Here is a 13,851-nt window from a genome sequence, read left to right as displayed (position 1 = left end):
CAGCAGCAATAATAGTAATAGGAAAATAAATCCATATATCTTTAACAAAAAGTAAAGTTCTCCATAAATATAGCCTGATAATCTTCTCACAGCTATGGGGATTTGAAATTGATTGTAGATCACAAGCAACAGCCAGAACCACAAAATGGGAGTTGAAAATAACATTTATTCATGTTCTTGCTTCAACTTTCTTAACTGAGCAATGTAAACATAAATACAGAACCATCCACGCCAGCATTACAAAAATTGTTAACAGAAAAAACCATTCTACATACATTTTCTTCTCGTGCGTGTGTTTGGGAGGGTGTGGATTCTAAGAACCTGGATTTTGTTTCAATGTTGATAGAATCATCTCATGTGAGATTCAAACCATGTGAAAATCTTGTCAGACTCCAAGCTAGTCATTTCATGGTATGCAAAGGCAAGATTCAACTCTTCTTGAATGTGATGGGTTAGACTATTATCGGTTAAATTAATCTCACTCCCATTGAGGGCTTCTTTCCACCGTGTTTCCCGCCCATCTTTGAGCATCTTTCCATTTCCATCTATGAAGCCCTTGGCTTGGAAAAGCTCAAACAACTTACCAGAAACACTCTGGTTGAGTCCTGGGATTCGGTCAGCCAAAAAATGTGGCGACAAACTAAACTCCAAGCATTCAATTTCTGCAACATCAACTCCTTTACTTTTCAAAAACTCCATATTTTCATTGATCTTTTGTTGCCTAAATTGATCTTTCGGCATGTGCACAAACAGAGTAGGTGGGTATCTTTCTGTTACCTCCATTTGTTCATACAACCCTTCAGCAATCATCAAAGTAATACTATTAAACTTCAACTTAGTGGCCAGCACTGAAAGAAAATATCCACCAGAGGAGGCACCTAAACCTACAAGAGGAAGTTTCTTGAGTTTGTTCTTTTTAACCCACCAAAATATTATGCCTTTCACGATCGCTAATTCCTTCCCCAGTGTCCAACATTTTTGAGAGCTTGATATTGTAAGAACTGCAAAATGTCTGCTGAGCGCATGAAGGACAATCAACCGTTCCTCAGGCAGACCGACACAAGAAGGGCATTTGGGAGATTTGTCCCAGAAGTTAATGGCTTTTCCATTGCAGCCATGAGCAAAGAACAAAACTGCCTTCGGTGAATCGGGAATCTGCGATATTATGTCAGTTCCATTCCGAAACTGTATATTTGGATTAAATTGCACAAGAGAATTGAAGCTATCCCACTTTTGCTTTGGAGTTGCCTCAGTTAAAAGATCATGCTGTTGAGACTCCTTGCGAAATAACATCATCCACACAAATAGGATAAGAAAAGCAGACACAATGAGAACTGAGATTGTCTGCTGTTTGTACCAGGCTTTTGATTTGTTTCCATGCTTCACCATACCTGAAGAGAGGAAAACATTGCTTCTTACTAAGATCAATCATGAATAATTTCAATGCTACAATTGACGCGACAAAACTATCCATCGTCTTAGAACCTCTAGTAGATCCTATTCCACCAGTCCATCAAACTGAACTAGTCTACCTCAAAGCCTCACTCTTTCCCAATATCTTACTAAAGCAATCCTTTTAAGTTTTTTGTTAACTCATTTAACTAGTTGAAATCTTTAAATTTAGGACAACGCTATCTTACTGAACAGGAGAATTCAGAGACTCGAGAAGGATAATGAAATGTAATTTCATTTGCATACAAGCAAGCCAGACCTAGAGCTCTTAGGATAACCACATTCATTCTAGCACATCTTTTCTTGACGAAAGCAAAAGGGGATACAATATCTAGAAGGATTGCTCAATTTCTTTCATAGAGACAAGTACAATGAACATATTTAGAAACATTGTCAAAACTGAAAACAATTAATCCAAAGCAATTTGAGGAGCTGATTCTTTGTGATTTAGAAACATCTGAAACCTGGGATTGCACGAAAAGATCGTAAGAACATGAATTGTTCGACGTTAATCAAGAAAATCAGATCAAAATATGAAGAAGAGCAATCCTCACTTCTCTTCTCTCGTTTATATCCCCTTCTTTCCCAAAAGACGAACACATAATTTCTTGAGTTAGATCGAATAATACTATAAATTAATTCAACAACAAGAGTTTTACCTTCAAAATGTCAATAGGGCGAAAGGGTTCTCAGTTCCAAGCGATTAATCGATGTTGCGGATTCGCCTGCGAGTATAAGCCCTCCAAAAAGCTTTCCTCCCCAAACCGCCAAAATAGAAATGGATTTCTTCGTCTACTATCTCTCAATTTAAATTCAATTACAGGAATAAAAAAATAAATAAAATAAATAAAATCCTTTTGGGCTCCAAGTTAAGTAAGGATACCTTTTGGGCTCAAATTAACTGGGCTACCATTTGGGCTCAAATTAACTGGGCTACCATTTGGGCTCAAATTAACTGGGCTACCATTTGGGCTCAAATNNTTTTTTTTTTTTTTTTTTTTTTTTTTTTTTTTTTTTTTTTTTTTTTAAATAAAAGCAAGTTCCCCAATCAATCCGACATAAAAAAAGAGTAAAAAGAAAAAAAAAATTACACCTTGAGTTGGAGATGACTGTCTGCTTACGTAACAGCAGTTGATGATTAGATCGTCGCCACGTGTACAAGGATCCGAACATGACGTTGACTATCCTGCTATGGCTTGACAAGGCAATATTTTCGCCGACAGGGGATTGGGGGTTTCTGTGTCATGTTATTACCACGTCATCACTTGCCACGTAATCCCCAATTCTCATTAATATTCACGTGGCCTGTCTTAATTGGGTATTCATGAAAGTTAGTGGTTCCTATATTCGTGTAATAAAAAAAAACTAACAAAAATTTATCATTAAAATTAAATATCAATTTTTATTATCTAACTTTGTAATTTATAAACCTAACAAATTGTTAATTAGTTTACCAATCTTTGTAAGAAATTTCATTAATTTTAACTATAATTTCCACAATAAAGATTATAATCATAGATGTTTGGTATATTTAATTAGCACAACATAAATATTATAATAGAAAATTACATAACTTAATTCTTTATTTTTTTTAATCTCATTATTGGGCTTACTATTTTACATTCATATAAATTCCAAGGATTTAAATATATCATTAATTATAATTATTAAATTGTACTTTGGATAATAGGATATAGGTGTGACTCTCAAGAATTAAATATCAATATTGAAATTTTATATCTATTTTTTAATATATCCATATTGAAAATATTGAACTCTCATAATAAAATATCTCTATTAAAATTTAAATATGAATAAAATGATTGTACCGACCAATCATGAATATTAAACATATTAATTATTATTATTATTATTTAAAACTTCTTAAGTAGACTATAAACAATAATACTTATTTTCTATCCAACTTGTCAATATTTTTAATATTTTTTCACGTCGTTTTATGTAATTTACAATTTTAGCCTTTTCAAAGATAAGTTGCATCGGTAGGAACGTTCATTTCTTTCACATAAATCCATCTCGAGTAAAATGCAAAATCTTCCATTTTTTAATTTCACAATATTCAAATTTCTGACAAAAATTTTCATTTTCTTCCAAAAATTTGGAGCAGAAGCGAAAAGTCTTTTTTGTTCCCGTCCTACCCTTTAACATTTCTAAGCATTAACATTTCTAAGCAGTACTATATGCCTAGATTGGATTCATTCAAAAAGTTAAATCAAATTTGATACATTTTCCTCTCATCCTTATCTATTACCTTATTTAATAACCTTTTTCCCTCCATTATTGAATTATAATAATAATTATTGTTATTATTAATAATGTTTTTCAAAATACTTATTTTACCTTTAATTATTTAATCTAGTATAAACACACCATGAAAAAAAATTAATATTACGATTATGTCTACTTGTTTTAATAATTTGTCACGTTTAAACGCATCATCTTGAACTTTGGTCTCTCTAACCACTAACTACCCACATTTAAGATACTTTATCAATTCGATGTGTATTTATTTAATTATATATATATATATATATATATATATATATATATATATATATATATATATATATATTTTACTCAAAAAATCATTTTATTATGCTTATTTATCCAGAGACTACGTGTGACAAGTGACCACGTATATTATAAAGTCAAAAAAATGTTCAAATGTGGAGTCCACATATTTAATAAATTTGAATGCTTTAATTATGATAAATAAAATCATAAGAATTTTCAAACTCAATTGGAGGGTTGAGAATTACATAGCTTTTTTTTTTTCCTCTGGATAATTTTCATGATTATTGTCTCAAAATATTTAACAAAATAATTTTTATTCATATTTTTTAAAATTAATGTAATCGAATATATGAATTTATTTATTTTTTTCAAAATGTTCCAAGGAGTCGCGAAGAATCGACATTGTTCAAAATTTATTCTCATCCTTACAACATTTCTTTAATTGGAACAAAGGGCAATTTGGACATTGCAAGAGACAGAACCTTAAGAAAGCCTTCGTGGATTGGTTAAATTCAAGAGATTATCGTACAACATAATTATGGTCACGTTACTCACTTCTCATTTTTAAGAGCGAAAAACATATTTACACACCAACACAAGTGATTCCAAGGAAGTCATTCAACATAGAATTACTTCAAGTAAAACATGCTTAACCATAGAATTATCTATGGTTGAGTCACTGAAAAAGAGGGTCCACTTTATTGGTATATAGATAATAACTTTCAAGTTTTTAAGTTTTTATTAATGGATCGTATACTCATTATCACTCTCATTCGAATATGGCCTCAACTCATTCATGTATTCATCACAATTTGCATTTATGCTTTCACGTGCTGTGGTAGACAAACATTATATTTAGCCCACAAATGCATAAATTTCCTTAAAAGAAAATCCATAAGATTTGGTATTGTTGCCCATAATTGGACATAAGTAAATGTTTTAATAGGGTGTAGTTTTGTTTTTTTTAATTTATTAAAAAAAAAAAAAGGTATTATGTTTAAACTCTTTCCATTATTCTTAATCATAAGGAGGGATATAAAGCTTGTATTAATTAAGCTAATATGACAAAATTAATAAATATATATTTTGAGACAATATTTTATATTCGATTATTATAATATTTCAAATTTATTTTGTACGTGAATATCAATATAATTCATTATCCAGTGTATAAATATTGTAATAAAAATATAATATAAGAAGAAAATTATAAAAAAAAAATAATTGAAATGAATGAATGTTTTATAATTTAAAAACCTACAATAAACAAAATTAGAGATGTAAATTTAAAAAATTAAAATTATATTTAGGAGTTTAGAATTAAAGGAAAGGAAAGGGACCTTGCATCGGCTCCGCCGTTATAGGCGAACGTAATGGGCTGAGGCAGGCGGAAACAGAGAGAGAACAGAATGTGTCGGTGACAAATGGAGACCCAATGGCAAATCCGTAATTAAGTTTGAAACAAAGGGCAATATCTTAAACTTGATCTCATTCCCGCGGCTTCTAACGCGGCATTATCTTTGGATGTTCCCTTTTTTTGTTTCTTCGTCGCACCATTTTCCCCCAAATACCTTTATGAATTATTACTCATATAATTCCCAAAAGCACCATTAAAAAAAAAAATCAGTATTTTTAAAATAAATAAATAAAATAAAAAGACGTAAAAGACCACTTCGCCATAGCTCTTCGTTTTCGCAGAGTCTCAAACCCGTGACTCTCTCAGTATTGGATTTTCCCCGATTCCCTTTCTCAGTTCTTCTTCTTCATCTTCATCTTCTTCTTCCTTGAATGGAATCCATTCAATATCGCCTCTTCTCTCCATCGCCATCGCTATGAAGTTCTACATCTCCACCACCGGCATTAAGCGGCTCACTATTTCCAACTCTAACTCCAACTCCACCGCCGTCAAGCCTCCCGCGCCGTCGTCCACGGCGCCTCATCGCAGAATCTCCACTCGTTCCATTTTGCCTCTCCTTCTCACTCTCGCAATTGTTCTCCCCTTCCTCTTCGTTCGGATCGCCTTTCTCGTCCTCGAATCCGCCGCCGATTGTTCTTCCTCTCCTGGTAAGTACATTCAATTGCCGATACATTTTCACCGAATTTCTGATTCTCGAGGAGTTGCAATACTTAATGATTGCTGCGCTCAATCGGTTTTAACCTCTGGTTGCAACGATCTCTGTAATCACTTTATCTTGTTGTTGTTCATGAATTTTGCAGAGTGTTCTGGATGGAGGTTTTTCAGTCGCGATGACGCATCTCATTCGGTTAGCGTTCTTTTCACTTTAATTTCGAATATACCCTAAACTCTGAATCCGCCTTTTTCCAATTTTCAACTACATTTTTTTCTTCATTTCCTATGGCTTTTACTTGATTAGAATCCTTTCATTGCTTAATTTTACGTTTCGTTCTTGTGGTGATTAACTGTGAAAATTAATGGAAACGTTTAATTATGACATTAAACGGATTATACTAATTTTGATCATCTCACTGTCATGAATGTTTTATTTATTTATTTAAATGGANAAAAAAAAAAAAAAAAAAAAAAAAAAAAAAGTCTCCGTATTGTTTCTGATTGGTTGTCTTTAAAATGTTTCTATAAAAGATATTTACGTTTCTCCAACTACTCTATACTTTTTTTTCTTTAAACTTTAAACTCGCATTTATGGTACCATGAAGTTGGATGCTTCTTCTTCTACGTACCTGGATTTTAAAAATATTGAAAATTTGAGTTTAATTTATCTAAAAGTTTAAATTAAATTTTTTTGTGATAAATTGTAGAAGGTACGCCTGTGTATATATATATATTTGTGTATATGTTGAAAATAAATATAATATTTTAACTTGCGTTGAAATTTTATATAGTCTTTTATGTTATGATATGTTTGGTAACAATAGTACAAAAAAATTGTGATTTAAGGAAATAGAAAATAAGACGATTGGGGGTTGATAGTGACCGACTTACCCTCGTAAAACCAAACCCATCATTTTCTTAATTGGAATTTTTGTATACTCTAATATTTTCTCCTTTTGTTTTTCTCTCTTAACTTACCCAAATTTCTAACACATATATACATATATATATATATATATATATATATTATTGAGATGGGTTTTGTTGATAAATTGAGAAAGCTAGGATGGCATTTTGGTCATAAAGCAATGGAAATTAATTCTTCTTCCACAGGCAGCTTTTGGGACATGTGGCTACTTGCTTAGCAATCATTTTTATTTTGGTCCACTTGAAATTATTATTATCTATATATATATACATATTCAATAAACAAAAAGAAAGATATTTCCTCAACCCCTCTATTTGACTATCTTTGATTCCACGTCGCTCTAATTATGATACTCAATAAATGTTGAGAAATATGGATACCCATTTAAGCCAAATTTGAAAAACTTTCATATTTAAAATTTTCTCTCTAATTTTCTCCAAATATTTTGAAATGGAAATATAAGGTTATAAGAGTATTTTTCTTTTTGGTTTTGGTTTCTACTGTGATGGATGGATAAATGACAGAGACTGAGCGAGGAATTGTCCAGAGCACTTGTGGATTCAAAAGAAGGTGGATCTGTGGGGAGTGAAGATGGAGTGGGATCCTTCAACCAGCTTGTGAATGAGATGATTTCAAAGCGACAGGACATGAGGGCCTTCGCATTAAAGACTAAAGCAATGGTAATGTATCTTTTCTATTTCCGTTGGATTTGACCCACAATCGAAATATGTCAAAAACAAGTAAAAGAGTGAAGAAAAAACTTGAGGGGAGAGAGCTTTTGAAGACGGCTAGTAGAACAATTTATAATTTCTATAGTAACTTTGAGAGAATTGTTAATCGACGTAGTAGAACAAGTTTATTAGCTCACACTTTCTTCCATACAGCTTTACACTATAGACCAAAAGATCAAATGTACCAAACTTTAGTAGAATTGTTAGTAGCCTTTGGTAGAATAAGTTTATTAGTTCACAATATCTTCCATGGAACGTGAACAAAAAGTCAAATTTATCAAATAAAATAAATTTAGGAAAATTGTTAGTAGATTTGGTAGAACAAGTTTATTATCTCACAGTATCTTTCGTGCAGCTGCACGCTATGGAACAAAAGGTCAAATCTGCGAGAAAGCGTGAATCTGTGTATTGGTATTTAGCATCACATGGTGTTCCAAAGGGCCTGCATTGTCTTTGTCTCAAACTGGCTGAAGAGTATGCTGTAAATGCCAAAGCTCGAGCTCGTTTGCCACAGCCTGAATATATTTCCCGCCTTACTGACCCCTTCTTCCATCATCTTGTTCTCTTGACTGACAATGTCCTCGCCGCCTCTGTTGTCATCTCCTCTGCCATTCGACACTCAGCCGCCCCTCAGAAGTTGGTGTTTCACATTATCACCGACAAGAAAACATACACCCCAATGCACGCGTGGTTTGCAATCAATTCAATTGATTCGGTTGTTGTGGAAGTTAAGGGACTTCACCAATTCGATTGGTCTGAGGAAGTCAACAACAGGGTTAAGGATATGTTGGAGATTCATCGCTTGATATGGAAGCGTCACTATAACGATTTCAAAGATGGAAAAGAAAACAGAGAATTAGATGTTCTAAGCTCAAGCAGCCTCTCCCTCTTGAATCACCTTCGTATATATGTTCCCGAGGTAATCCTTCCTGTTATCATTTATTTCTCTTGAACTGAAATTCTAATAATGATGATTTAAAACTATAAATGTGTCTCATTCAGCTGTTTCCAGATCTGAATAAGATCGTTTTCCTGGACGATGACATTGTGGTGCAACATGATATGTCCTCATTGTGGGAGTTGGACCTTGGTGGGAATGTTGTTGGTGCTGTCGTTGATTCTTGGTGTGGAGATGGTTGTTGTCCAGGAAGGAAATACAGCCACTACCTGAACTTCTCCCATCCTTTGATATCGTCCAACTTTGATCCCGATCGATGTGCGTGGCTCTACGGCATGAATGTTTTCGATCTTGAAGCTTGGAGAAGGAGCAACATTACCTCCACATATCATCAATGGTTGAAACATGTTAGTTCCCTTTCTTATTCCACCAAAGCTATAAATGTGCATAAAACTTCCATTGACGTCCACCACCACTATTTTACAGAATCTCAATTCTGGATTGGCACTGTGGCGTCCAGGGGAACTTCCTCCATCCATGATGGCTTTTGAGGGACATATGCAGCCCATAGATCCATCATGGCATGTGGCTGGATTAGGTGAAAGACCCCCACAACTTTTAAGTAAAGAGGTCCTGGAAGATGCTGCTGTCATACACTTCAGCGGCCCTGCGAAGCCGTGGCTTGAGATTGGGTCTCCAGAGGTACGGAACTTATGGAATAAGCATGTAAATTTCTCAAACAAGTTTATAAAGAGATGCAGAATAATGGAGTGAGGAGAACGAAGTTGTCTATCACTCTAGCTAAACTATATTCATTTTGGGATTAGATACCAGATGATGAATATATAAATATATATATATGGTCCGATATAAGAGGGAAGAAGGTTTTGCTTTCAGTCTCTACTCGGACTAATCTCTACAAAAATATGATATTGGTTATATATTATAATGTCCATACACTATTACTAGGTAATAGATGAGGGTAGCCAATGCAATCTTATTCAATAGAATCAGAATTTTACCACCTTGAAGATATATTGGGATCATTGATGTAACTATCTACAACCTTGTATATTAATTTCATATCTTAATCATAATACCTTATTCTAGATGCTAATTACTGTTGTATTAACTTTAACTTATGTGCTAAATATTGGCATCATCCTTTCCCTCATTTTCCTCTTAAACACAACCGTGTTGTATTGTTCATGTTGTGATGATGTGAAAGGCAGGCACCCACTGACGCTGAGTGGAAGAATGAGCTGGTTTATTGCGAAACAACCTTGCAAATGTTGTTTCTTTTTATGTTTTGTTGGTTTGCTGTAGTCTTTAGAGCACATTTGGGCATATTCTTTTGTCCGTAGTACCCAGCCTGATTTTGAGAGCATTTTGGATATGGCAAAGTGAAAAGGACACACTGTTAATGGTTTTCTGTTAGTACAGAGAGATGGGGCCCTGGGGCCATGGACGGGGAGGGTGGAGTAAGATTAGGACTTAGTTTATGCACCATAGGTCGATGGATCATGCAAGTTATGTTGTCTATTTTAATGTTTGCCATGAACCTACACACACAACCTCTAGCTACCTTTTGCCATGAACATACACATAGAACCTCTAGCTACCTTTTGCCATGAACATACACATAGAACCTCTAGCTACCTTTTGCCATGAACATACACATTGAACCTCTAGGTATTGTAGATGTAAGTTGGCTGGAGTCCCAACCAAATGAATATGCGTGCACGGGTGATATGTATAGCCGAACAAAACTTAGTTTCCGCATGAATTGCAATCGATCGGCAAAAGAGAACCTCGGGAAGGAAAATCTCGATCATATGAATCGCTTTGTTTATTTTTCCAATTTTAAGGTCTTATTTCTATTTCTAACTTGTATTTAATTTAGAATTAAAAATAAGACCTCAAAATTGAAAAATAGAGTTTTTATCTGACAAATAATTCAATAAAAACACACTAATGTAGTTGTTTATTACTATTAAAGAAAAACCCATAAGCAAAATAACATGTCGTTTCATTGGTTGTACACCTTGACTTTCCGGCTTATAAATGAAGTCCGATGTCGACCGCGTTCCAAAGAAAACGACGTCAAGTGGATGGCTTGAGAAGACCGACATGTCGTATTCTACTCTCTCAAGATCGAATCTTTGGATTAATTATGGAAGCTCATACCTTTTTCAATCACTATTGAGAAGCATTCACCTCAGAATTTCAACAAAAATAAATGTAAATTCCAAAAATACAAATATATTGATTTTTATTGGCAAAATGAATTAAATTCTACGTTTTATTTTTTTAAAATAAAATACTTTGTTTGCAATTATTTTCACTCAAAATTAAATGTTGTACTTGAGAACATATTAAGTAAAATAATAATGAGTTAACTAATAATGCTACTGCTATAATATCATTAATTATAGAAGAATATATTAAAAATCAATATCGAAAACCTCAAGAATAAAGATGACCAAAAAGAAGATTATTTCAAGTTTCTCTTTATGGTTGGTTCTATTAATGAATTTATGTTGATCCAAACTCTTTTTTAGTATCTAGAATCAATGTGTTAGCTTCAAGGAGTCACAGGTATTTCATCGATGCTAACCAAGGAAGAAGCTCGTTTTTTGTTTTAACTACATTGAAGGGGTGGTTTTGCACAAGTGGCTAGGCAAGATGAATTTGTAGAGTAAGGAAGAAGAAGAAACACGAACCCCGTGGGGGTTTTCACATCCCCTACTAACGATTAAGGTACTTCTGAAATTTTGTGAAAAAGTCGAGGGTATTAATGCAATCTTTTAAAGTTCTGAGGTATTACTATGACGAGATACAAAGCTCGACGTATTTACTATGTTTAACATTGAATAATCATGATTCTATTAAAATATCAAAAAGTAAGAATAAGATTGAAAACCTCAAGAAGTGATAAAGGTGAAAGGAAGAAAAGGAAGGTATATATCTACAAGCCTTTCTATGGATATATGCAAGTTGGAAAGGTTAAAAAGCATGGAAAGGAATGCAGGGAACAGTCCCTTATATATTGACTAATTTCCTTCCAAGTTTTTGGCTTTTGCTTGTTGTGTGGGTAAAGAAGATCATTTGGAACAGACATTCTTTACCTTGCTTAATTATTCAACTTCAGATATATTGGACTAGCTTATATACCCAAACTTCTCCTTCATTCATTTCATCATCTTAAAAGAACTATCATAATCCAAAGTTTGATTGGCAGCTGAAAACAAGGAAGAATTAGTTTGTCAGACATGGGTGTTCTTGGAGCTATTGCTAAACATTTGGATTCTATAATTGGGTACTAATCTTTTGTGGGGGAAATCCCAAATATTTGGTTGTTTAAGCTTATTATCTCAATTTTGCCTTAGTGGGTTATGATCTCCTTGCTTAACCAGTTTCAACTTTTCCTTGATTCAGGCCTGGAGTAATGCTTCTTTTTCCTTTGTAAGTGCACATAACTCATTTTCATTACATCTTACATACCTCTCTCTTTCTCTTCTCTTTCCTAGTTCCAAGGCATGATTCATGCAGAAATGAATGAACAGATATGCATCAATAAGGGCAATTGAGAGCCCTTCAAGTCTTGATGACCAGCAATGGCTGACTTATTGGGTTATATACTCCTTCATAACCCTCTTTGAACTAACATTTTGGAAAATCCTGGCTTGGTATAGTTCTTCTACTCATAAACAAATCTGTTCTTTGAGGCTCTTCTTTCTCTTCAAGTTTGCATTTTAAAGGCTATGGAATGGCACGCAGGATTCCACTTTGGGGATACCTTAAGCTCCTGGCTTGTTTATGGTTGGTTCTACCAATTTTCAATGGGGCAGCTTACATCTACGAGAATGTAGTGAGGAAGTACATTAAGATTGGAACTTACGTGAACCCAAACTATCCAGAGAATCAAAAGAAAGTGATCCAGATGATGACTTTGGATTCTAGGAAATCAGTGGAGCGTTACATTGATAGATATGGACCTGATGCTTTCGAACGAGTAGTCAAAGCTGTAAGCTGGTTCTATCCATCCAAATATAGCTACCATACATACGGATATCTATGATGCTAATTCTGTAAATACTTGATTTTGTAGGCTGAAAGAGAAGCAAGGAGACACTGAGGAGAATCCTAATATGATGAAGTCAAAGAATTGTGGATACTTTAATTTATAAGGCTGGAACAATAGTTGGGTTCTGCTAGTAGTACGATTTCATGTTGCATACTTGTATTTTATGTATTCTGCACAAGAAGGAAAAAGTTTGAAGGGTGTTTCTATTTTTTTTTTTTTTTCTCCTGTGGATAGTAGCTGTGAAGAAAAGAGTTTCTACCAAACAATAATGTTCTTATAAATTCCTGGCAATCGATTGAGACAACTAAATCCTATACTCTTTTTCCTGCAAATTTGATTTAAAATAAGGAAGCAGACATGGTACGAAGAAACCAGTTAAAGCGGCTAACAATGCTCTCATCCAAACAAGAAAAACAGATCAAGAACAAAAGGTTTGAGCACTCTTTACAAATCATTCTAAGGAAAAAAAAAAATGATACACAGAACAAATATCATAACATGCATGCTGCAATTCCATAAGCCAGAGCAGACAACTGAATCAGAACCAAATTTATAAGCGCTTCTAAACAATTAACTTTGAAAGAGACTTACAGCTTGTCCTCGAATTCAGAAAATGGGATCATTTGCTCCTTCAATCCCGTCCTCTTACGGGTATCCGTAACTAGCTTAAATCTCACTAACTTAAAATATAGCGCAGCTCACTCATTAGCTTAAATCTCATTGTTTAAACATAACAGATAATCAGCTTCCAATTGTTAAATCCATCAGAAACTAGAAACAACCAAAACAGATCTGGAAGTAAGTTATCGAACAAAAACGATTGAGAAAACGGAATTAGTAAGCACAGAACCTAGAAGAAAGCGGGAGTGGAAGAACATAAACAAATTCAGCAGACAAAGAATGCTTACAAGAAAGAAGAACCTGGGAGACGATGAAAGGAGAGCAATGGAAAAGAATATTCCTTGAGCCTCCACAAAAGCGGAGCACGTTAGAAAAGGAATCAGAACTATCAGCGACGAAATTCCCTTTCTTTTCGTAAAACTAACCCTCAATGTTTTTTTTTTTCTTTGCACAAATGTGTTTGCAAAATTGTCCTATAACTTTGCTTTTGCTTTATCTCATTACATGAATATACTAGGAAGAACTTTC

At 33.9% G+C, this 13,851-nt stretch overlaps 3 protein-coding genes and 1 long non-coding RNA gene across 6 annotated transcripts; 2 read left to right on the top strand and 2 right to left on the bottom strand.

Annotated features, from left to right (window-relative positions):
* Positions 1 to 83: 83 nt before the first annotated feature.
* LOC111795684 lies at positions 84 to 2,244 on the bottom strand. Its single transcript, XM_023678236.1, has 2 exons — positions 2,112 to 2,244; positions 84 to 1,391 (listed from the first exon to the last, which is right to left on the bottom strand). Exon 2 carries the CDS (start codon positions 1,387 to 1,389, stop codon positions 349 to 351), a length of 1,041 nt encoding a protein of 346 aa, XP_023534004.1. The 5' UTR covers positions 1,390 to 1,391; positions 2,112 to 2,244; the 3' UTR covers positions 84 to 348.
* A 3,393-nt stretch (positions 2,245 to 5,637) lies between these two features.
* LOC111795681 (probable galacturonosyltransferase 15) lies at positions 5,638 to 9,789 on the top strand. The gene is made up of 6 exons (XM_023678233.1): positions 5,638 to 6,051; positions 6,205 to 6,251; positions 7,511 to 7,666; positions 8,073 to 8,636; positions 8,720 to 9,022; positions 9,102 to 9,789. The coding sequence occupies exons 1-6, from the start codon at positions 5,820 to 5,822 to the stop codon at positions 9,387 to 9,389; spliced, it is 1,590 nt and encodes a 529-aa protein (XP_023534001.1). The 5' UTR covers positions 5,638 to 5,819; the 3' UTR covers positions 9,390 to 9,789.
* Positions 9,790 to 10,540: 751 nt separating this feature from the next.
* On the bottom strand, positions 10,541 to 13,784 carry LOC111795680. 2 transcript variants are annotated; one of them, XR_002815234.1, is made up of 2 exons: positions 13,294 to 13,784; positions 10,541 to 10,832 (listed from the first exon to the last, which is right to left on the bottom strand). It is a non-coding gene; the product is annotated as an uncharacterized LOC111795680 (long non-coding RNA). The 2 variants fall into 2 exon arrangements; XR_002815233.1 differs by having other exon boundaries at positions 10,541 to 10,814.
* On the top strand, positions 10,965 to 13,175 carry LOC111795679 (HVA22-like protein f). 2 transcript variants are annotated; one of them, XM_023678232.1, is made up of 5 exons: positions 10,970 to 11,934; positions 12,054 to 12,080; positions 12,182 to 12,304; positions 12,396 to 12,642; positions 12,727 to 13,175. In XM_023678232.1, the coding sequence occupies exons 1-5, from the start codon at positions 11,888 to 11,890 to the stop codon at positions 12,751 to 12,753; spliced, it is 471 nt and encodes a 156-aa protein (XP_023534000.1). In that variant the 5' UTR covers positions 10,970 to 11,887; the 3' UTR covers positions 12,754 to 13,175. The 2 variants fall into 2 exon arrangements, with proteins under 2 accessions (XP_023533999.1, XP_023534000.1); XM_023678231.1 differs by having other exon boundaries at positions 10,965 to 11,934; positions 12,396 to 13,175.
* Positions 13,785 to 13,851: the final 67 nt, after the last annotated feature.

This window comes from Cucurbita pepo, chromosome LG05, assembly GCF_002806865.2.
Source record: "Cucurbita pepo subsp. pepo cultivar mu-cu-16 chromosome LG05, ASM280686v2, whole genome shotgun sequence".
Classification (NCBI taxonomy): Eukaryota; Viridiplantae; Streptophyta; class Magnoliopsida; order Cucurbitales; family Cucurbitaceae; genus Cucurbita; species Cucurbita pepo.
Note: the sequence above shows the minus strand (reverse complement) of the source record. Positions and strands in the feature narration are given on the sequence as shown.

What these genes read in the sequence shown, in the direction of transcription:
- LOC111795684 (XM_023678236.1), bottom strand. Translation starts at nt 1,389, where the DNA reads ATGGTGAAGCATGGAAACAAATCAAAAGCCTGGTACAAACAGCAGACA.
- LOC111795681 (XM_023678233.1), top strand. Translation starts at nt 5,820, where the DNA reads ATGAAGTTCTACATCTCCACCACCGGCATTAAGCGGCTCACTATTTCC. An exon ending in CATTAAAGACTAAAGCAATG is followed by an intron (nt 7,667 to 8,072) that starts GTAATGTATCTT and finishes TCTTTCGTGCAG; the next exon opens with CTGCACGCTATGGAACAAAA. An exon ending in ATCATCAATGGTTGAAACAT is followed by an intron (nt 9,023 to 9,101) that starts GTTAGTTCCCTT and finishes ACTATTTTACAG; the next exon opens with AATCTCAATTCTGGATTGGC.
- LOC111795679 (XM_023678231.1), top strand. Translation starts at nt 11,888, where the DNA reads ATGGGTGTTCTTGGAGCTATTGCTAAACATTTGGATTCTATAATTGG. An exon ending in CATTTGGATTCTATAATTGG is followed by an intron (nt 11,935 to 12,053) that starts GTACTAATCTTT and finishes TCCTTGATTCAG; the next exon opens with GCCTGGAGTAATGCTTCTTT. An exon ending in GTAATGCTTCTTTTTCCTTT is followed by an intron (nt 12,081 to 12,181) that starts GTAAGTGCACAT and finishes ATGAATGAACAG; the next exon opens with ATATGCATCAATAAGGGCAA.